The sequence below is a fragment of the Zootoca vivipara genome, chromosome 5 (assembly GCF_963506605.1).
Source record: "Zootoca vivipara chromosome 5, rZooViv1.1, whole genome shotgun sequence".
Lineage (NCBI taxonomy): Eukaryota > Metazoa > Chordata > Lepidosauria > Squamata > Lacertidae > Zootoca > Zootoca vivipara.
Window position 1 is genome coordinate 63,666,767 of NC_083280.1, and position 23,568 is coordinate 63,690,334.

General features: G+C 43.6%; 1 protein-coding gene across 3 annotated transcripts in view; it reads left to right on the top strand.

Annotated features, from left to right (window-relative positions):
* The window catches only part of KIF11 (kinesin family member 11), a 31,552-nt gene extending 16,531 nt beyond the window's left edge, over positions 1–15,021 (top strand). For 2 of the 3 annotated variants that reach the window (XM_060274847.1, XM_035138742.2), the window contains 14 exons: positions 471–566; positions 733–821; positions 2,083–2,170; positions 2,683–2,871; positions 4,634–4,841; positions 5,000–5,172; positions 5,873–5,995; positions 6,265–6,423; positions 7,683–7,810; positions 9,160–9,439; positions 11,221–11,443; positions 11,562–11,692; positions 12,698–12,811; positions 14,724–15,021. In XM_060274847.1, coding sequence (XP_060130830.1) covers positions 471–566; positions 733–821; positions 2,083–2,170; positions 2,683–2,871; positions 4,634–4,841; positions 5,000–5,172; positions 5,873–5,995; positions 6,265–6,423; positions 7,683–7,810; positions 9,160–9,439; positions 11,221–11,443; positions 11,562–11,692; positions 12,698–12,811; positions 14,724–14,849 — 2,127 coding nt within the window. In that variant the 3' untranslated portion in view covers positions 14,850–15,021. The remainder of the gene's footprint in view (positions 1–470; positions 567–732; positions 822–2,082; positions 2,171–2,682; positions 2,872–4,633; positions 4,842–4,999; positions 5,173–5,872; positions 5,996–6,264; positions 6,424–7,682; positions 7,811–9,159; positions 9,440–11,220; positions 11,444–11,561; positions 11,693–12,697; positions 12,812–14,723) is intronic. The other variant, XM_060274848.1, reaches the window with a different exon arrangement.
* The last annotated feature ends 8,547 nt before the right edge of the window (positions 15,022–23,568 follow it).

Sequence of the window (23,568 nt, forward strand, 5' to 3'; positions counted from 1 at the left end):
GGATTTGGAGAAAGTTAAAGCAAAAACAGAAAGTCACATGGCACCTTAAAGGCTAACAAATTTCATAATAAAATTTGTTGTTATTTTTTTTAGTGGTGCCGCCACAACTCTCCTTTTTCTTCTGAGTTGGTGGTTGCTGTGATGTGTATCATCTGTATACCAATTTTCTTTAAAACGCATGTTATTTAGACATACACAAATGTGCAGATTTTGTCAATTTGAAAACTCAAATGATTAGTCAACCATGATTTATTTGAAATCGAGTTACAGCCCTAGAGCCTGGTGTAGACAGGACTGATTAAAGTTGGTAGGATGCACAGCAGATCACAGAATGAGATGCCATTTCTCTATACAAAAATTCAACTTTCCCCATTGGGATTGACTAGTGGAGATTGATTATATATTTATAGGCATACTCTTGCTGAAACAGAAAACACTTACCTGTCACTTTTATATCTTTTGTACAACAGGAAACTCTGAGTACCCTTGAATATGCCCACAGGGCTAAAAATATCATGAATAAGCCTGAAGTGAACCAGAAACTCACGAAACGGGCACTCATTAAGGTTCAGTATACTTTCATTATGTATAAGTTCTCTTCAGATGTTACCTACTGCATTGCAGGGCAGATCTAGTTCAATTAGTTGCAATGCGAGATCTCTTGTGATTGGGGTTTGCAAAGGCCAGTCAGCTTGGAGGATACGTATCAACACTGTACTGATGTTTCAACAGGAATATACAGAAGAGATTGAACGTTTGAAACGAGATCTTACTTCTGCACGAGAGAAAAACGGTGTCTACATTTCTGTGGAAAACTATGAGTAAGTACCTTGAAAACAGCAAAGCTTGGCCGCTGTGGGTCAGCATGGCATCATCAACTTCATCTAATCGTGAACTCAGGTGGTGAGTGATAATAGGATTGGTGCCAAAAGCCAAGAGGGAGGCTTCAACATGAGGATTTTATAGAAATCTAATCTATTTTTTTAAAAAATTAAGAGTTAACCCCCCCCCCAAAAAAATAGCCCAGTGAGAACAGGCCATGCTCAGCAGCTAATGGATATTGAGCGTTGGTTAGAAAAGAAGAAATGGGAACAGGTGGGAAGGAATGAAATGGAATATTTTTGAGGAGGGCACAGCTAACTACCGTGTTTCTCCGAAAATAAGACACCGCCTTACTGTATATTTATTTTTCCTCAAAAAAACAAAAAACATGGTGTCTTATTTTCAGGGGGTGGCTTATTTTTTAATTACATGTCCAGCCTAGCCTCTTCCTTGGCGCCCTACAGAACTGTACCTATCACTATGTCTTATTTTCAGGGTATGGCTTATATTGCGCAAATGCTTAGAAATCCTGCTATGGCTTATTTTATGGGTATGTCTTATTTTAGCAGAAACAGGGTAGAACCGTGAGTAAGGAGCACTAATGGTAGAAGGTGAATATACATTAAGATGTTTTGTTTCCGGTCCTGCTTATAGTCTCTAATAATGAACTCAGGTTATTGAGTGCCAACAGGGTTGGAGCTGCAACAGTGCCATTGAGGCATCTGCACGCTCTGGTGAAACCCGAGGTATGCAGAAGAGCAAAACTCTTTATTTTAAAATTCTCCAAAATGCCTTTGACAGCCACAGCTTGCTGAGTGTCAGTTGGAAAAGGAAGGGGAGGGAGTATGAATTTACCACCGTGAACCCCTTTGCAGTTTGTACCATCTTGAAGGAGCATGTGGGTGATACATTTATGTTTTGTTGCAGGATCTGCTTGTCTAATATGCTGTCTAGGCAACATTCCTGTACATAATTTTAAGTTCCACACTCCTATCTATGTATTAGAATGCCTAAAGTATAAGTTACAGGCTACTTACACTTGTTTAATATCAGAGATGTCATTGTAAATGGGCTGCTCCTCTAAAATAGAAATCTGTATCGATAATTAGTGATGGGAGAAATTCAAAATCATACTAGCGTTTAAACAGGGAATTTCCATATATGTCTTTCTTTCCTTGCTCTTACAAATATTTAATTGTCTTGTGCAGGCAGAGTTAACTTGTTCAGTGTTCTCCATACATGATTTATTTTTAATTTTAGTGCTCTTAATGGGAAGTTGACTGTTCAAGAAGAACAAATTGCAGAATATATTGAGAAAATTGGAGCAATGGAGGAAGAACTCAAAAGAGTAAGTTGGTAGACTGTTATTAGTCCACGTGGCTGCTTTTGGGAGGAGTAAGGAGGGGTAATGTGTTTACATTCTGAAAAAGATTTAGAATAGCTAGATGAAAATAAAGCATCTTCACATTGGCATGTTCCCATCTAACCAACAACGTTCAGCATGTCCATGGTAAGAAAAAGAGACAATAATGTACTTTACTCACTTGATGCGATATATTTAAAGCATTGTCAACTTTTGTTCATGTGGAAGCTTTTCCGTGAGATGCAAATTAATTTGTTGAAGCTAATGTAACAAATAACTCTGGTTTCCTATGGTTTGTTGTTCTGATAATCATTAGCAGCAAGCATTTCCTTCCCTGGGTCCCTTCCTTCACAGGTGGTCCCACCCACCTGAGAAAGTTCACCCATAGGTAGGGAGAAATAAAGAGCTGGGCCAGAGACGTTCCCCACCCCTGCTCTAACAGATCATAGAATTTCTTTCAAGTGTATTTTAACTGTTTTGGAATACTTTCAATGCAGGTCACTGAGTTATTCACAGTTCATAAAAGTGAAATGGAGAAGTGCAAGACAAACCTGGAGGTTAGGGAAAAAGAGCTGGAAGACACACAGAAGCACTTGGAAACAACCAAGGTTCTTCTTGAGGAAGAAGTGTATATAGCATCAGCTTTGGAGAACACAGAAGAAAAACTTCATGGCACTGCAATTAAGGTTAACAACATTCACTCTCCAAGTCTCTCCCCCCCCACTAGCACTTGAATAGGCAATATGCTTATAACGTCATGATTATAGCTTACGCTGTCAGCGCTGCATATGTTTTCAGGCCACTTTCAAAATCTTGAAGTGCATACCAGACCATAAGAAGGATCTGTTAATGATTTGGGATAGAAGTGAGAGAGAATGGTCTACTTTTCTCATGAAGGGAATCCAGAGGGGCAGTGGCACGCACTGTTCATGTGTTCAGGCAAGGCTTGTAGAGCCTTTTAGCCGCTCAAGTGTTACCCTCTCAGCTTTGCCTTTTCCTCACTGAAGTAGCTTGCAGCTTGAGCAAAGAAACTAGCCATAGACATAGTGACCCCACCCCTTCCACCTCTCCTTTTTATTTTGTTTGGAAGGTTGTTTTTGTTTGCTGCTGTTTATGCAACAATTGTGTTTTATCACCATGCCCTGCAGCCAAAGGCACAGGGTTGCCTTGGAATGAAGCTTTGAAGTTGCTAGGAAATAGTGTGTTCCCCCAGCAAGCTATCTGAATTCAATAGCTCTTTTTGACTTTCACTTCTGGAGCCCAGCAATTCCATGCAGTTTGAGCCACCTCTACCGTGTTTCTCACATTTTAAGACACCCTCTTATATTTATTTTACTTAAGGAAATAAGCCTATAGCTTATTTTCGGGGGTGTCTTATTTTTTTAAAATAACCTCCTCTTCCTGCTGCGGCTTGGCGCCCGAAACTGGCTGCTGCTGCGCTGCTGGGCGCTTTGTTGGCGCTTCAGCAGGGCACGCTGCTGGGTCCCTCCGCCGGGTCGGGGCTCCAAGCGCTGCACGCTGTGGCTCTTGCCGGGTCCCGCCGCCGGGTTGGAGCTCGGCAAAGCGCACGCTGCTGCCTTTGCCGGCTCCCGCTCCGTCGGGGCTCAGCAAAGCAGGACCCAGCAAGGGCAGCAGCGCGCGCCGAGCCCCGACGGAGCAGGAGCCGGAAAGGGCAGCAGTGCGCGCTTTGCCGAGCCCTGACCCAGCGGGACCCGGCAAGGGCAGCAGCGCGCGCCGCGCCCCGACTGCTGCTGCCTTTGCCGGCTCCCGCTGGGTCAGGACTTGGTGCAGTGCGAGCTGCGGGTCGCACAGGGTCCTGCTGGGTCGGGGCTCGGCGTGGGGCATGCTGCAGCTTCTGCTGGCTCCTGCTCCATCTGAGCTCCATGCGGTGCACGTTGCGTATCCGCTTCCGGCAAGTACAGGCATCTTCCTTTTCCTGTTCCTTACGGAAGCGCCATCCGGACCTGCTCCCAGCACGGTATAGTACCGGTACCCCAGAATGTCTTATTTTGGGGGGGTGCCTTATATTTTATTGCCTTGAGAAAATCGTGCCATGGCTTATTTTATAGGCACGTCTTAAAATGTGAGAAACATGGTAGTTACAGCACTAGCTTTTTCATGTGTTGCATGTTGGCACTTGCTTAAAAACTGAGTGTGGGACTGCACTGCAGAGTCTGCCCCTGATACCCAAACACTATAAACTGCTTAAACATGGGGGTTTAATATGACCAAGAACACAATTGTGCGAGAGTCCTGACTGCATGGAAGCCGTGTGTGAGCAACTGTCCATACACAGGTTTTACTTTGGGTGCTCACACTAGATGCTATCTCCTACAATTTGGAATAATTGCTTGTTTGATTTGAAGATGGCTTAACATCATCTAATCTGTACTGATTTTGTAATCAGTGTGATGCAAACTGAAGACTGACAAAACCTTTCTGCCGTAGCTGCTTAGTGCTGTTAAAGAAACAACCACAGATGTTTCGGGTCTGCATGCAAAATTGGATCGTAAAAAAGCAGTTGAACAGCATAATGTGGAGGTCCAAAAGACATTTGCAGACCACATGAATGCCTTCTTCTGTGATATGAAGAACTCCATCAATGAGAACTGTTGGAAACACCAACAAATGCTGGACTCTTACACTTCTTCGGTTGGTAAGTGTCTCAAATCATCTTTCTGTGCAGCAGTCATTCAGAAGACCTCCCTTCCCCTGAAACTGAATTTGGAGTCAGACTTGTTGCTGAAATCATGGGGAAGATTGTCCTGTTGAGAAGTGACTCACTTAAACTGTGGCGCCTGTCTCTCTCGGTAGGTGATCTTCTGTCTGCCAATTCTTCAGCTTTTGGAGTTACTGCATCAGCTATAATTTCAGCGTTCGGCTCTCTACAGGAGATGGTTTCCACTGAAGTTTCTCTAGCTTCTGAAAAGATACTGAACCAGGAGTCTCTGACATCTCAAAATAAAAATGATCTCCGGAAACTCTTAGTAAGTATAAGTGCCGTGGGACACTTCTAAATAATTATTGTTTCTGTAAAATATCCTGATTGCTTGAAATGGATAGCTTTGTGGAAATGTACCTTATAATGGCTCTCTGAACCAGGGAAGGAGAAGCTCTGCAGTCAGCAAAAGAAATGACATGTAGAAGCCACTTACTGATGTTTTGAATGGTTCTTGTTCAGCCTTATTAACTGTCTCCCAAGCCATTCCCTGTTCCTTGGCAGAGTGGCATCAGGGAAGAAGCTAGGAAAGAATATAGCCAGCTGCTGTAGGGAAAAAGCTTCTGAGTTGTAACAGAAAACAAATAATCCCGTCATCCAGCAATTGATCTACTGCAAATGACCCATCTACCTCATTGCAACAGGTGACGTACTTGGTCATTGGAAGTTGCCTTAGCTCTCAAGCAAAGTCTTGCTCAATGAGCTGCCACCCTTCTGTACATCCTTGACCATTCTACCAGACTGTAGTATAGTTATAGTAGCCATTTTCTGGAGCCAGGTTACAAGCTGCCCTCACCTTAATTTTTGAGATAATTTTTTTGACATAGCTTTTGAACGAGAAGCCATAGGTGGTTTTGAGCTGTAACATTTCCTATTCCACTTTCCACAACAATCAGTTTTCTTACTGAACTCAAACGATTTAAAGTAGAAGAACTGTCTTATACCCCCCAATCTACTCTTGGTTCTAGGAAGAGCACACATCAGGATTGGACCAAGCCTTGAGGAGTCTGTTACCTGTGTTGAAATTTGTTCTGAATCTGAACTCTCAAGTTCATGATAATTTGCATAAATATTCATCCCTGGCTGAAAAGGTAATTTTGAACAGCTTCTGCCATATCCTGAACTATTGTACTCAAGTATGTGTGAAAGTTATATAACAGCGACATCAATAATATTTTAAGGAAGTATCTTCACTAAGCAATGTAGTGAAGTGTCCCATGCTTTGGCGTTGTGAATTGATGGTGCATTGTGTGTGGATGTGTACAGAGATTGTGTGGCTGGAGTAATTTTTAAAAACCCTACTGAAAGCCCTAACATTGGTGTATTTCTGAACCTTGATCTATCATTTTCTTGTTTATAGATGACGGGTTATAGAGAGAAAATGACTATATTCTTCCAAGACCATTCTCTTGCTTTGAGTAAACTACAGGAGGATATTTCCCAGAAGTTGGCTCAACTTCAACATGATTGTGAGAGCTTACAGGAAGAAGTGGTGTTGTCTAAGGTGGCCCTTAAAAAGGTATCTCTGCTTTTTGCGGCACAATAAGGAATAGGCCATCTCTGCAGGTCCTCAATGCAATCAGACAGAGGCAGGCAGAACTGTGACCATGGTTGATAGGCAGACTGGACTGGTGAGGGTTGCTGGTTCTGGTGCCCTTCGCCTTATGTTTCAAGTTGTGCATTTTCCATCCTGTAGAGGTGGGAGAAGTCAAGTTGCAGCTCTCAACTTCAGGTTCCATTTAAATCATAGAGTTGGAAGAGACCACAAGGGCCATCCAGTCCAACCCCCTGCCAAGCAGGAAACACTATCAAAGCATTCTTGACATATGCCTGTCAAGCCTCTGCTTAAAGACCTCCAAAGAAGGAGACTCCACCACACTCCTTGGTAGCAAATTCCACTGTCGAACAGCTCTTACTGTCAGAAAGTTCTTCCTAATGTTTAGGTCGAATCTTCTTTTTTGTAGCTTGAATCCATTGCTCCGTGTCCGCTTCTCTGGAGCAGCAGAAAACAACCTTTCTCCCTCCTCTATATGACATCCTTTTATGTATTTGAACATGGCTATCATATCACCCCTTGCCGCAATATGCAGGAGAAGGGCATATAGCACAGCATATTTCGCCCTTTTTTGTGTTGAGCAATCCATACAAGCCACATCTCTTTGTATGGGAACTGGAAGTTTATCTGTTATTTCATAGGGTTCATTCAAGAAATAAACACTCGTTTGTGCACACTGCAGCTGGGGTGTGTGTGTGTGTTTCTGTGCACTTCACTCTCATGTGCTGTGTTACCTCTGCACCACTGCCCCCCCCCCGAGTTTGTAACAGGGTTAGTGTTTTGTGCAATATGGCCTAGCTAATGCTGTGGTATGAATTTCAACATGCCTGCCTGCTGCCATTGATACCTTCCTGCATAGCAGTGTGCAGTGAAACCATGTGAGAACCAGCTGGCTGCACCCTATTTAGGTAGATGAAGGAGTTGAGTGTTGCACTCTTGAGTGTGCACCTGAGAGAGGGAAACGACGAGGTGTTAGTGTGCATAAATTCAATGAAAAGGAGACTAATAGTGCTGGAGAACAGTGTACTTAAATATAGGTTCCATTATCTGTAGGACTTGAGTGGTGCAGCAGGTAACTGTCCCCATTCCTAATTCACGAGTTCCATGCAGCAGAATATTTAAAATGTTTTCCCATGTTCATCAAGAAGTACACTGGCTTTCTTTTTATGCTGTGGCTCTAAAAACCAGTAGATTTGTGTTTTAATTCTCTGCATTTGTTCTAGGCCTCTTCCCAGCTTCTTGCTTCTCTGGGCCTGCTAGAGCAAGAAACCCAGCAGAATCTAAGTGAAGTGCTAGAGAAAGGTGAAATGGTGAAGAAGGGTATTGGTGCTGCCCAAGAAAGCCTAACCTTGTAAGGAAGCTCCTCAACTTGCTTATCGCTTAAATGTCTTTTAAAGGCTACACACATGTTCCTTAGGCTTACCCTGCAATAATTTTGCAGGTAGGCTACATAAGAGTTCAAATGTGTGAGCCTTCTAAATGTAGAAGTCTGGTTCTAAAAATCTCAAAACCTAAGCATGCTTGAATGCAGCATCTAGTAATAACTGACTGGCTTATTGTACATTTTGGGGGGGACTTGCATTAATTAGTTGTGACTGCTATGAACTTAGTAATGAGTAATTATTGTGGGAGTAATTATTGTTAGGGCTGCTTCCAAACTATTATCAAATGGTCTAAATAAGTTTCTGAACAATGAAGGTGCCTGACCTATTTTTGTGGTTAGTTTTCCAAAGGTTAAATATTTAATAAAACATAAAATTGGAGAGCTGTTGCTGGTTGTAAGCTGTGGTGTGCCTGCTGGGTGAATTAAATGAAACTTTGTGTAACAGAATTCCTGGAGGTTGTTTTTTCTGCTACATCCTTCAGATACCCTTAAGGATACTCATTGATACTGTCACAATGAAACACTGTATTTGTGATTAGGCTTTGTCCTGCAGAGCACCCCCAAAATTACTAGTCACTGTATCAAGAAAGGACTGCAGCTCAGTGCTTTTGAGCACTCATACACTACAGTGGTACCTTGGTTTATGAACACAATTGGTTCCGGAAGTCTGTTCATAAACTGAAGCGAACTTTCCCATTGAAAGTAATGGAAAGTGAATTAATCCGTTCCAGATGGGTCTGCGGCGTTCGTAAACCAAAAATTCGTAAACCGAGGTGTTCATAAACCGAGGTTCCACTGTATATATGTAAGCAGCCCTGTTTAGGGAGGCTTATAATGTTTATTAGATTATTTTATTTTTCTGTTGGAAGCTGCCCAGAGTGGGTGGGGTATAAATATTATTATTATTATTTATTATTATTATTATTATATAGAAATGCAGGGAAGTATCCACAGTAATAATGTGACCTGTTTAACACATAGGAAGTGATAGTCAATGCAATTAACCCTGCTGTGTGCCGTTAAAAGCAAGTACGGCCGTACCTTAGAAGTCGAACAAAATCCATTCCGGAAGTCTCTTCGAAAACCAAAGCATGGCTTCTGATTGGCTGCAGGAAGCTCCTGCAGCCAATCGGAAGCTGCAGAAGCCCCGTCGGACGTTTGGCTTCCCAAAGAACGTTTGAAAACCGGAACAGTCACTTTGGGGTTTGGGGCGTTTGGGAGCCAAAACATTTGAGAACTAAGCTGTTTGTAAGCCAACGTACGACTGTACTTGGATCAAAAGGTTTAATAATCTATTACTAAATCTGTTAATACAGGCAGACTACTGGCCTTGTCAGCTCTACAACTTCGGAGCACAGCAGTTTAACGCTGCCTCTGGATGATTTTTCACAAGAGATCAGGCAATCCAACGATGAAAATGTTCAGATACTGCTGGAATCAGCCGGCCACTGCAAGGACCTGGACAGGCTCGTGAAAGACATGTGCCAGGAAACGTGTAACTGGGGTAAAATTGCGGCTACAAAGATGGACTGCATTGTTGACCAACAGGCAGCCTTCCTCAGCACCAGAAAGGAACACCTACAAAGAATCTACAAGGTTACTTAGCATCTAACAGCCTAATGACAAACTTCCTGAAAGTACTGTACCACTTTAGGCCATGGGTGGAAAATCTCTTGGGTGGTCAGGCTGGGCCTCCTGTTTTTTCTTCTTGTTGTTGTGTACCTTCCTGTTTCTCCACCCCTTGCCACCCACAAAATAGGCCAAATACTGTAGGTTGCCCTCTCTTGCTTTAGATAGACAAGACTGGTCTGTGGCTAGCATATATAAAACATATTGGACTGGTTAACATTTGGGTGTGAAAATTACTTGATTCTCAATTGGGAACAGTTGGAAAGGCTGGGCCTATTGAACATCCAGTATTTGGCCGAGGTTGGGGAGAGATGCCCATCTTTACATGGAAGAATTCAAACACATTTTGGCCCCCTCTGCACTATACATTTAAAGCAGCACTATACCACTTTAAACAACCATGCTTTCTCCCAATGAATCTGGGGAATGTTAGCTAGATAAGGGTGCTGGACCCTCTACTCCACTCACAGAGCTATCATTCTCAGAGTGGTTTAATAGTCAATCCCTCTTCTCTGGAAACTTTGGATATTGTAGCACTGTGGTCTCCTAACAACTCTCAGCCTCCTTAGCAAACTACAGTCTTTGGGGAAAACCATGGCTGTTAAAGTGGTATAATGCTGCTTTAACTGTATAGTGCAGATTAGGCCTGAGAGTTTGATCAGAAGCGACAGCAATATCAGATATGGCCACCTGATATTGGTGAAGGCAAATGAAGTTGCAGTACCCTTGCATTGAGCTCTGGTTGTGCCAGGCTGTACAATGCAACGATCATTCTGCATGCAGTGCAATGTGCTTTCAAGCACAGTATAGTGCTTTTAGAAAAAGTTTGCCCTCTGGCCTGATTCTGGACCAGCTTTTTCTAGTCAACCTTCCTGCCGAAGCAACAGGACCTGGTTCACATGATACATTAAAGCATAGTTGAAGCAAACTAGATGGTTCAGGGTGAGCACACAGCATGCTGGGGCACATTGCTGAAATTGGAGTGCTTCATTCCTTCCCCACACCTGCTGTTGCTCCCTTTTGCCCCAGCCCAATTTCTGTGTCTGTTCACTACCACCCCATACACTGCTGCTTATAATTTGACAAAGAAGTCAGGTGGTATCTGGGCAGTGCGACTAGTGGTTTTCCAGACTTTTAGAACCCTTTGTAGAAGAAAACTGGCAAAGAAGAAGACTTAAATATTTTTGCTACCTGGAAGCTAACTTAGTTTTCTGAGAACATGGACCTTTGTATGTATGAAACCAAGCTTAAGCCCTTTTTGTCCAGCATTATATTGATTAATTGCACATTTTGTAAAGAAAGTTCCTAGTATTAAGCTCATCTAGGAGTTTTCGTGAATTCATTAGCAAAAAAATAGCTGCCATTAAAAAAGACCTGTTATGTCCCTCTGGAGTGTCATGGTTTCCATTTGGCTGATTACAGGCGACTCCCCACTTGTGTGGGGATTACGTTCCGGGCTCCCCATTCATAAGTGAAATGTGTTTAAGTGGAGAGTCCTGTCCTTGTGATTCAGGGGGAGATGTTTCCCTGACCCTGAAGAGGATGTCCTCTTCTGGCTCTGGGGAGGGTCTCCTCAGGAGCTACAAGGACTCTACAGGGTGCTTCCCACTTCTGGGTTTCAGGTGCCATGTGTATGTGTGGTATTTAGATTTCTTACAGTGGTTAGTAGGTACCATGTGATGGAAAATGAAAATGTTTACCAGTTGCTTCAACTCTGGAGTGTTTTAAGACTTGCATTTTGCTTTCAGGATTTAGATGAGAATAGCAGCTCGTCGGTTGCTAAGGTCACGGACCATATTGCAGGACAAAAAGGTACTGAAGAGGAAGCCCTGAAGAGGCTCCTTGACCAGATGAGGAATGATAAGAATGTGCTTCTGAAGCAGAAAGAGACACTCCTTGAAGAAACCGAGGATGGGTCAACTCGCATTAATGGCTTCCTGAGGGAAGAACTTAAAGTGGATGTCCCGACAGGTATTTGGAGGGAAACGATGAGTCGTGGAGAGATCCAAAAGTGTGTGGAATTTAGCAGCTTTTCTGTGCCAGAAGATGGCTGTTTTATGTGTCACTTAAACTTACTTTTCTCCCGAAGGAGCCACCCCAAAAAGAAGAGGATACCAGTACCCAGTGACGGTTGTGAAAACAGAACCTCGCGATGTCCTGCTGGAAAGATTAAGGCAAAAGCAGACAGAAGTCGCAGCTACGCCAAAAGCTCCTGAAAAGGTATTTGCGGAAGCTAGAGGGGGGGAGGAAAGATGCTTCTTCAATTGTGTAATTCTTAATGGCAGGGACACAGAAGTCCATAAATAGAAGTGGGATATCTATCATCTATCACCGCCCTATACCTGCAGGTCTAGGGTTGGTAAGTAGCTGTAGAGCAAGGGGACAGACCTTTTTTAAGGGCCACATACCAGTGGCGGGCAGGGCTGGAGGCAAAAGTGCGCGGAGCAAGGACTGAAAAGTTTCATTTGTATTACAGTGGTGCCTCGCTAGACGAATTTAATTCGTTCCACGGGTCTTTTCTTATAACGAAAAATTCGTCTAGCGAATCCCATAGGAATGCATTGAATTTTTTTTAAAAAAATTTGCCCATAGGAACGCATTAATTGAATTTCAATGCATTCCTATGGGAAACCGTGATTCGCTAGACAAATTTTTCATAAAACAAATTCGTCTAGTGAGGCAACTTCCGCTCGAAAAATCCTTTTGTTAAGCGGAAATTTCGTTAAGCAGGGCATTCGTTAAGCGAGGCACCATTGTATTTGTAAAATAATAAGCAATTATTTTACTTTTAGAAGACAACTGAAGGCAACCCTGTTTAGGGAAGTTTTTAATGTCTGATGCTGTACTGTTTTTAATATTCAGTTGGAAGCCGCCCAGCCAGATGGGTGGGGTATAAATAATAAATTTTATCATTATTATTATTATTATTGTGTACTCATGAAACTAGCCTGTTACACAAGCACCTCCTTCCAGCTCCATCCAGGCAAGCAAGAGTCCTAGGACACATTTGAGACAGGCAGAAACACACATGGAGGCTGCAAAGAAGAGCTAGCAAGGGATGTGGTCCCCATCTGGTCCCCATGACTGAGCTTCTCCATCCCTACTATAGAGCAAATCAATCTTGTACAGAGGGGTGCTCCTGCAATGTTCAGCTGTGCATTTAACTTTATGACGGGGCTTCTATCTGTATTCACTGATATAATAGGCTTACTGTTGTGTTCCCAGGGTGATTTGGAGGAGGAGTATGAGGAGGAAATAGAGACCAACAGGAGCCCGCTAAGTGAAAAATCCTTCTTGGAGACAAGTGTGTGTATCAGTGGAGGTGTGCCTTTCTTCCAGGTAACCGCTGTATTTTCTGTAGAACAAGAAAATTACAAGGTTGTAACAATCTACAATTCTGTCGGGACTAATCATAGCTAGGAGATAGGCATAGTTCAGTATAACAGGCACACTGGAAATGTAGAAGATTGGGGATGTAGTCCTTGAACTCACTGGGACTGACTTCTGAGTAGACAGGCCTAGGACTGTGCTGTAGAAAGTCTGGCTTCTCACAAAGAGGTAAAGCGAACTTGAATATGTACTTGCAGTTGTCCAGAACAAAAGTGGTGCAACCTTATACCTTCGAAGCAACACTTTCAAACCAAAGCCAGAATCTCCGCAGAATTTATAGCAAACATCCTTAGGTGGCATAAGCTTGTAGAAGATTTTAGATAAAATTGAATGAAGTATAGAATTTGGTACTGGGAAGAGAGTTAATCTTGAAAAGTAGCTTTCATTTTTAAAAACAATAATCTTACCCTTATTGGCTGCAAATAAAACTTGGACAGCTGCTAAAATCAGGCAGTGGGGCTTCAGTGCTGTGTATCTCCTTGTCCCGACCCATGACTAGCAGATGGAGAATAAATACAGGTAATGTTGCAAAACTTCCAGATTTTGGATGAATTTGGAGCAGGTTACATCCAACTGTGGGACGCGGGTGGCGCTGTGGGTTAAACCACAGAGCCTAGGGCTTGCCGATCAGAAGGTCGGCGGTTCGAATCCCCGTGACGGGGTGAGCTCCCGTTGCTTGGTCCCAGCTCCTGCCAACCTAGCAGTTCGAAAGCACATCAAAGTGCAGCGGGAAGGTAAACGGCGTTTCCGTGTGCTGCTCTGGTTCGCCAGAAGCGGCTTTGTCATGCTGGCCACATGACCTGGAAGCTATACGCCGGCTCCCTCGGCCAATAACGCAAGATGAGCGCCGCAACCCCAGAGTTGGTCACGACTGGACCTAAGGGTCAGGGGTCCCTTTACCTTCACCTTTTACATCCAACTGTATGTTAAGTAACCAACCCGATAAATACAGTTGTCTTGAAACAAACAAAAAACCATTGGTGTGTCTTTGGCTACTAATTTAAAGCTTTTCTAATATCTTTATCTATTTGTTTTTGTAACTTCAAATGCAAACAGCTTTTAACCTACGGTCTGGTAAAGAATATAATTACGAGTTACCTTTTCTGGGTGGTGTTGGTGTGGTTCTCTCATAGATCACTGCTAAGACTTGATAATCCACCTTAAGTGGCTGTGCCAATAAAATACCACAGAACAGAACTTTTTTGCTGATATTGTTGGCACCTACAGTTGTCTCAGAATGCAGATCACTCTCTCTATAAGGATGAGGAACTAAATTCAGTATTCCACCTTGACTGCAGCTTATAGCAGAAGCATCTGGCTTTTCCAGTGTTCTCATACAGATGGAAAATTAAATTTTGCAGAACGCATTAGAAAAAACAGGTAGTGGCACCCTGTTTTCCATATATTAAGGCATGGTTTGCCCAACAAGCCGAAAGAGATGGTAGGGTAGACTCCAGATGAGGAATGCTATTTTTAAAAAATGCTCCCCTACATTTCAAAGCTCCTTGCTGGTAAAAAAGTCATCGTGACAGGCCCAGACCTGGACTTGAACATTTTTACATTGTGCTAGTTTTTTGTTCACTGGATTTTTTTCTCTTTAAGTGGCATTGTCCACCTGTAGTATTAAGAGGAGCAATCTCTTCTATCACTTCATTTTGCATTTGTTGACCCAGCTTTATATCATCAGTAAGTTGCTAGGCCAGTCTAAAATTGTGATAATACTATATTTCAAAAGATCAGCCAAATTTCCAGTGTCATCTTCTAGCACATCTGTGTGGTTTTGCCAGTCAGTGAACTGTGTACTGTAAATTTTAAAAAATAAAGTGGAATAAATAATCAGCTGAGCTCTTTAACCCTACAGCAGAAAAGGAGTATCAAAAAGGATAAAGAGAACAGATCTGCATTCATCCTGGAAAAGACCAAGGAGGATGATAAAGGAGACCCAGCTCTTTCAAAGTCAAGATATCCATTTAGAGTACAGAACTAAGGATGTACAGCATTTGTCTTCGTTTCTTCAATGTTTCACGGCTTATTAGTTTGAGCTCTGTATGTAGTGCTATAATGTCGGTGTCCCAAATTAGCTGCGAAGAGAGTTTTAAAATACCAGTCTCTTAATAAATGCTTTTAAACTTTATTCGCTAATAAATACATAAAATGTCCAGCATCGTTAAGCTTATTTTTCTACAAGGGGAAACAGGCCTTTTGAACATATCAAACACATGTGCCTTATTTGTAAATTGAATTAACCTGGGTTTCTCTAACAAGTGACCAGAAGCACTTCTAGTATCAAGCCTTCCGCCCCGGATTGGCCTCTGCTCTGATGGGCTTTCCCAGACTCTGGGATACAATCCTCATGCACCTAACGCATTAAGTGTATGGGGATGAACTCAACAGATCTCCATTTCAGAAGGAAGCCCGAGAAGATGTTTGGCTAACCCTATTGTATCTTAAGGGTCCTAGATTCCTTGGCAGCAGTGTATAGACTGAGTCATCAAACCCTGGAGCTCTGTCTCCTGAGGCTTACTCTACATAGCACAAGAAGGCAAGTCTCCACAACTGAGACCTGAAGCTAAGCCAGGACATTTGCCTCCTACAGCAGAGCACGGATGTGGATCTTAGAGTTGTTCCTATGCTCCTGCTGTCAGGCAAACACTCTCCAATGGTACCCTGTTTCTCATATTTTAAGACATACCCATAAAATAAGCCATAGCAGGATTTTTAAGCATTCAAGGAATATAAGCCATACCCCGAAAATAAGACATAGTGATAGGCGCAGCAGCAATGCTGGCCGCGGCAGGAGGAGGAGGAAAAAAAATAAGACATCCCTTGAAAATAAGCCATAGTGTGTTTTTTGGAGGAAAAAATAAATATAAGACGTGTCTTATAATATGAGAAACACGGTATTAACCTATTTGGAACATTTTTAAAGGTAAAGGGACCCCGGACCATTAGGTCCAGTCGTGACCGACTCTGGGGTTGCGGCACTCATCTCGCGTTATTGGCCGAGGGAGCCGGCATACAGCTTCCAGGTCATGTGGCCAACATGAGAAAGCCGCTTCTGGCAAACCAGAGCAGCGCACGGAAATGCCGTTTACCTTCCCGCTGTAGCGGTACCTATTTATCTACTTGCACTTTGACGTGCTTTCGAACTGCTAGGTTGGCAGGAGCAGGGACCGAGCAACGGGAGCTCACCCCGTCACAGGGATTCGAACCGCCGACCTTCTGATCGGCAAGCCCTAGGCTCTGTGGTTTAACCCACAGCGTGTCCCATTTAGAACATTTAAGAACAATTAAAAACAACTAAAAGCATGTATGCTGCCTGTCTTTAGTATCAAGCTTCAAGCTAAAGGAGGTATGTCCCAGCCAGGAGAAAACAGGAAGTTTTTGACTGGCTGGACCAAACATTCCCCCGCATGTCCACTAGGAAAACAAGTAACGTTGTACTTTACTGTTACTGGTATGTATCACATCCCACACAATCAAATCTCATTGGTGTTTCAACCGATCTTTCTGCAACTATGCACTCTGACCGATTGGAGGGTGCTACATGTGTCCTTTCAGTTCATTGTTTCTTTGGTCCAGGGTCACCAATAGTTTCCAAACGTAGCACTGATTCAGTAATCTGTAACAACAAATATTAATTATTTGCTCAGATATTCGTTTATATTAGGTTCTATCTATAATGTAACTCAATCCAGCAAGCTAGCACCTGAATAGGTGGCCTGAAAGCAGGGAAGGAAATTTTATTACATCTGTTAATGCGGAAGCCAGTCTTGTTCATCCCAGGTTTACAGGAGGTCATTTTATTAGCCGTTATCCATAGCTTGTGTTGACAATTGATTTTCATTGTTGAACAGCGAAATTTATTATCTGCCATTTGATCAAGATAATTAAATTGGCTTTATATAGAGTTGCTATTGTAAATGTTATGCCTGCAAAATGCTCGCGTAAAACTGCTGTAAGAGTGGAAATGTGGAAAGTGAAAGCTGCTTTCATTACATTTAATGGCCTCTGAGCTTTTCTGCCCTGACTCCGATTTCACAGGTTATTACAGTGCCTGTTAAAACTTGTTTTTGAGACATGATTGTCCCTCTTGTTCTTCTTCAGGGACTGCCATTGTTCTTTAAATAAAACGAGTCTTGCCCTTTTACACCACTGCAAAATTGTACAAAGGAAAAAAATGATTTAGCTGTCCAGCTTGGAGCGATGTGTGTTGCTTTCTGGCTAGCTTTTCTACCCAATATATTTTTGTAGGATCTAAGTATACACTTTGGACTACTACCGTAGTAGCTCTAATAAAACTGTTCAGGCTTGGTTTACTGGGCTGGTGAACTCTTCCGAGATGTCATTGGCTCAACTTTCCATCTCCTTGCTTGTTAAACACAGATTGTACTTGCAGATCATGAAATCGCTCTTATGGATCATTTTGTACAGAGCAGAAAAGATTGCAAACAATTCCCCCCCCCCCTGGAAACTTTACCAAGTAAAAAAAATACACTGGCTGATTTTAACAGCTGATGGGCTGGGACTTAAAGGCTTCTAACGCTGTTACAGCATAACTACTTGAGGGCAAACAGGATGCATTTGCATCAGGACCTGGGCAGATGGACCACAAGGTTGGACAATGGCAATATATAATGGGGGCCTATAGTGGAAGGCTTTGAGCCAAGCAGGGAACCTGTAGCCCTCCAGAAGTCATTCAACTCCAACTCCCAGCAGCCTCAGCCAGCGTGACCAGTAGTCAGGCATGATGAATGTTATAGTCTGCAGGTTCCCCACCTCTGACTTGAAGGACACACCTGTTCGTAGGCTGGGCAAAAGATTGAAACGCAGGAGATCCTTGACTCCACTCGGATGCAGCCAAGCCTGAAGTAAGGATGCCAAGAGGTAAAGGAAGATGGAAGATGGACCCATAGTGGCAGGAAACATTGTTTAGCTAGGATGCGCACTGGGGACAGCACTGCTCATTTTCAAAAGCCAAGAGCCCAATCCAGAATTGTTGAGCTAACAAATATTCTCAGTAGTCCCACTAAGCAGTGGAAGAGATGCTTGTTTTTCTGCTGCTTGTAAAGGAAAGGTTGTTTGGCAAGAGGAACAGCAAGCTGATAGGAAGTAATATGATGGGGGACATAGGCAGTATATTTTGGGATAGGTGTAAAGCTTGAACAGATAATTATCAGGGGAAATCAGGCTGCTGTTTAAATGACACGAGTTCTGCTTGGACATCTATTAGCTACATACGGTATCATTTTAAGGAGAAATCAAATATTTGAGCATGTATTTCGCTGGCAATCTCTGCATCATGGGTTTTGTAATTTCAAATTAGTACAGCACACATGTCTTGCTCACCAAAAGGATTGGCACCAGAAGGCTATATATAATGATATTGTCGGTGATCTGGCTGCTATACCGCAATAGAAGTCTCTCTCCTAAGTATGAAGATGGTAAGGCTGCATGAAAAAGATGTACAGCAAGGATACAAACGGTTTGGTAGAAAATCTGAAATATTGCAAGAATGCAGCTATGGAAAGAATATGTACCACTCATTCATGCACATCTGACTGGCAAGCAGAATTTGTTTGTGCCCTAGTATTTGTTTTAACTGCCTTGTACTCCCAGGTTAACCTGCCCCATAATCTTTAAAAGGTGCTGGCATTTAAATCTTAGTCCTTGACTTTAACTGGATTGTCAGTTATCCTCCTTGTAATGGTCTCTAATTGCTCAGATGCCATTTTGTACTCTCTTCAAGTGAACAGCCAGGATCCTGTTCAAAGGCAGTGTCCCCCTGTCTCCTCCCTCTGCTTCGCTTATGTTGCCAGGGTCCAGATAACAGGAAGAGACAGACAGATAACAGCCCCTTCTACAGATTTCAATGCTGCTTTTAGCCAGAGAAAAAGACGCCAGACAAAACCGAATCAATTAATTTGAATGATCTGCTGATTGTCTTATGTTAGTTATTCTCTCATTATCTTGCCGAGAGTTTAGTTCAGGCTCTTTAACCTCTGTCACCTAGGAAAAAGTTGGTGCTGTTCTAGGACATATTCTTATACATGTGATGTATTGAAATAACACCTGCATGGAATATATATACAGTGGTACCTCGGGTTACAGACGCATCAGGTTACAGACTCCCCTAACCCAGAAATAGTACCTCGGGTTAAGAATTTTGCTTCAGGATGAGAACAGAAATCACGCAGCAGCGGAACGGCAGCAGTGGGAGGCCCCCATTAGCTAAAGTGGTACCTCTGTAAACAAACAACAGTGTACAAAATGATCAAAGACAATGCGAATAATTTAAAAGCGACAAAGAAGTCAGAAGAAGGAAGAAGGGAAGTCAGCTTGTATGAGCAATCTACAAATGTACAATGTAATTTAATATACAGTATATGGAAAGTATGAAGTTTGGAAAACCAATAAATATGATATTACAAAAACAAAAAAAAGAGAGAACAGTTTCAGGTTAAGAACGTACCTCCAGAACGAATTAAGTTCTTAAGGCAAGGTACCACGGTATCTATATAACCGCAAAGCCCAGTGTGTGCTAGCTGTGGATATAACTTAAGGGGTTTGTTTCTGAATGCCTCCAGGTTCACCATTAGTGGGAAGGACAAATATCATATACACAGCAAAGTTGTCTGTCCCAGGACTGGGAGTCCTAGTTTCAAGTACCCATTTGACCATAAAGCTCGGCAAGTGACCTTCGGCCAGTCACTAGCCAACCACACAAGTTTGTCATGAGAAGAAAAAAAGGTGGAACCATGAGCTTCTCGGATAACTTTGGCCACCTCATGAGAAGAGAAGACTCCCTGGAAAAGACCCTGATGTTGGGAAAGATGGAGGCACAAGGAGAAGGGGACGACAGAGGACGAGGTGGCTGGACAGTGTTCTCGCAGCTACAAACATGAGTTTGACCAAACTGCGGGAGGCCGTGCAAGACAGGAGTGCCTGGCGTGCTCTGGTCCATGGGGTCACGAAGAGTCGGACACGACTAAACAACAACATAAATTTAATGACCAATGTTGCTATTCCAGGTGGTAAGAATGGTGAATGCCCTTGCTTACAATGGTCGGGGATTAATAGTAAATCTTTTTGCTGTGCCTTTGGTGGAATTTGTGGGAGGGACCCAGGTGGCGCTGTGGTTAGACCACTGAGCCTAGGGCTTGCTGATCAGAAGGTCGGCAGTTCGAATCCCTGTGACGGGGTGAGCTCCCGTTGCTTGGTCCCAGCTCCTGCCAACCTAGCAGTTCGAAAGCATGTCAAAATGCAAGTAGATAAATAGGAACCGCTACAGCGGGAAGGTAAATGGCTTTTCCATGTGCTGCTCTGGTTTGCCAGAAGCGGCTTTGTCATGCTGGCCACATGTCCTGGAAACTATACGCCGGCTCCCTCGGCCAATAATGCGAGATGAGCGCGCAACCCCAGAGTCGGTCACGACTGGACCTAATGGTCAGGGGTCCCTTTACCTTTACCTTAACATAAGCAGTCAAGTACAACACTTCCTCTTTGCCCAGAGTGGACACGCAGGGAGGGTGTTACTCTGGCCAGGAGGACTTCCTGTCACACCTAATCTGGAGCTTCCTCCCCTGCGTGTGACCAGGTAGAAGGGCGTGGCCCTGGGAGACCCCATCAAAAGGTCGGTCATGCAACCATCTTCCGTTCTTCTTCTTCTTCTTCTTTTGATGCTGATACAAATGTATTTTGCAGTCTGCTGGCTTTCAGCCAGCAGCACATGGGCTCATTCGTATATGGGATGAAATCAAACTCTGTTCTCTAACTCAAAGCTTAAGCCTGCCTTCAGGGAACCAACTGTGAACTTAATGTGAACAAACTTCTTATTACTTTTAAAGAAAACTGTTGTGTCTTTATTCTTTTTAAGAGGGATAAAAGGGGAAATTACCAGGAATAACCCAATCTGGAAAAGGCTAGATTGGATTGCTTAAGTAAAGAGATTCAAACGAATCTACCAAATAATAGATAGTAATTAATTATGAAACTGATCTCCCATTGCGATATTATTCTGAATAAAAAGTGTCGTCGCCTCGCCTGATATTTGCTAAAAATGGCACTCAAAGCAGACAAAACCCAGATTATTTCTAGTTGTTTCCAGGACACCAGATGATAAACGGAATAGTGCATGTATGCCTGTAGCTCTGTCTATGTTTGGGGCCTATCCCCATTTAATGCCTCTTGGCTTTGACGTGATAATTAAACCCACCACAAGAGGTCACCCAATCCCCCTTGGGAGGCAAAGGCAAAGCTTCATAAGTGTGCTGGGCCCGGGGGTAACCCGAGTAGCACAGTCCAGGTCCGGTCCAGAAACCGAGGGTTCTGCAAGGAGCCAGTCCAACAGGGCCGAGGCAGGACACGAGGCAGGAAACCGGGTAAGGACAGGTACAGGATCACAGGCATACTGCAATGTTGCTCCCACAACCTGGGGGACAGTCCGACAGCCTTTTGTCTTTGTCTAGGTAACGGCCAATCCCCGGCGACTCACCTCCCTGTTTCGCCCGCAGGCGTGCACTCCTCCTGCGAGTACTCGGGTCTCTCCTTCTCTCAGACCTTGGTCTCTGCAGCTCGGGAGACGTCGGTGGGTTACTAGACCCAGGGGTTGCCTCTGCCTCCCCTGACCAACCTGGTAGTGGAGCAGCTGTAAGTGATGGCCCAGCTGAAGGCAACGAGGTAATCCAGGACAGGCTCAGGCTCCTGACTCGGCCCAGCTGGTGTTTGTTGCAGGGGAACCTGTGCAGACTTGGAACTCTTCAGAATCAGGCCCCAGGCTTGGTTCAGATGCTGTCTGAGGCAAAAGATCCGGTGCGGACTGAGACTCCTCTGGTTCTGAGTCCAAGCCCATGTCCCAGACCATCACAATAAGGGAGCATCTGCAAAGTGAAAGTAACTTTCTTCTGGCCAAGGGGCAATTGACATTATCAGAATCATGGGCAACCTCTGTCCTCTGAGGTTTCATAGGTTTCTGCTTGTTCTCTATTGCCTGATTTATTTCTAGATCATATTTTAACTTGATGGTAAAATATGGTTAAAAAACCTTTAGCCCTGCTTCCTGAATTGCTTCAGGGATGCATTCAGTATAGGGTGGGTCCCCCCTGGGGTTGGCATAGGGTGAATCAACTTGATTTGGGAGGGCACAGGGTGGATGTGGGGGTGATGATGATGATGATGGTGTTTGTTTATACATACCCCGCCCATCTGGCTGGGTATCCATGCATAGCCCTACCCATCAGTCCCCCGTCAGCTGCCAACTGTACTCCAAAATATACGGAGGGCACCAGGTTGGGAAAGACTGTCCTACAGTCGCTAGTGTTTCCCCTCTGAACACATTTCACAAATACACATGGGACAGGGACATGCTTGATACTAATATGCAGAAGCTGAAGAACAAACTCTAGTTCCTATTATTTGGAATAGAAAGCAACTGGGAACACAAAGAAAATTCCTGCAGAAACTTGGGAGTGTGCAGAAGCTTACTATTACAAAGATGGCAGAAGGAAAATGGAATCCTATCTACATTTCAGAACTGGGACCTGTTCCATTGGGTGATACCTTCACACACACACACACACACACACACAAAAATCCCCTGCTGAAAGAATGACCTGCTTATTCCAACAAAAAGATGGCCACTATCAACCTTCTATTATCTTGGTGTGCACACTTGTGCCTTAGTTTATTTGTTGCTTTTAATTCCAGGCAGATTGGGTGCTTAAGGGGCAAAGCTGATAAACTGGCAATTACAGGAGAAAGTCAACAAGGTGAGATGGCACCACCCAGGCAGGTGAACTGTTTGCACTGGAGAGGAGGGGAGACAGTCTCTCTGGACAAGACAGGCCCCCTAACAGCGGAGATAAGAGGTTTCCCTTTTGACTACAGCCCCTGCTGCAGCTAAAATGATCTGAGAAGATAAATGGGCATTCCGCTCAATAAACCTGTGGAAATACACCAGCTTTCAACAATTACTAATTGATTTGATTTTCATTTAGTCCACCTTCTTTCCAAAAGTTCATAGAGGGCCATTTGCCCCTCTATTGACATGCCATTCTGGTCCCTTGGGAGATGAAGGGCGGGATAAAAATTCAATAAATCAATTTTTTAAAATGCTTTTAGATTTATAGCCTATTTTATTAAATGGGCAGGCTGCAACCTTATCTTGCCTCTTCCATTCCTAGTTACCTTTTACTTATTTTTAAATAGGTAACTTTGCAAGATGCTGTACATTTAAATTAAATACCCAAGCAGCATGCAAAACCTTTGCCATTGAGTCGCAAGGTGCAGGACATGGGTTTATTGTGGGGGTATTGTTAGGGAGTGGGCCTGGGGCACTGAGCGATGGGTCTTTTGTAACAGGCCCCATTGGTCCCGTCTCTGCTTTGCAAAACTTTGCACGTAGCACAGTCAGGTGCACCGCAAGGCCCCCTGCTGGGGAGACCCAGCCACTGGGCATCTTCATTTCCCAGAGCCACCCTATATGTGGCCAAGGTGTGCCATGGGTTGGAGTGCCAGATCTTTAAGTTTCCCATCCCTGGTTTATCCAATACTCTTGTTTGCGACTTTAGTGATGAAGGAGGAGGGACAAAGGAGAAGAAAAGAGGTGGAGCAATGGTGGGGAAGGATGGTTTCATTATCAGAAGCTGCCTTAAGCACTTGGATCACACCATTAGTGCAGCTAGTTCACTAGCTGCCTACTTGACTGG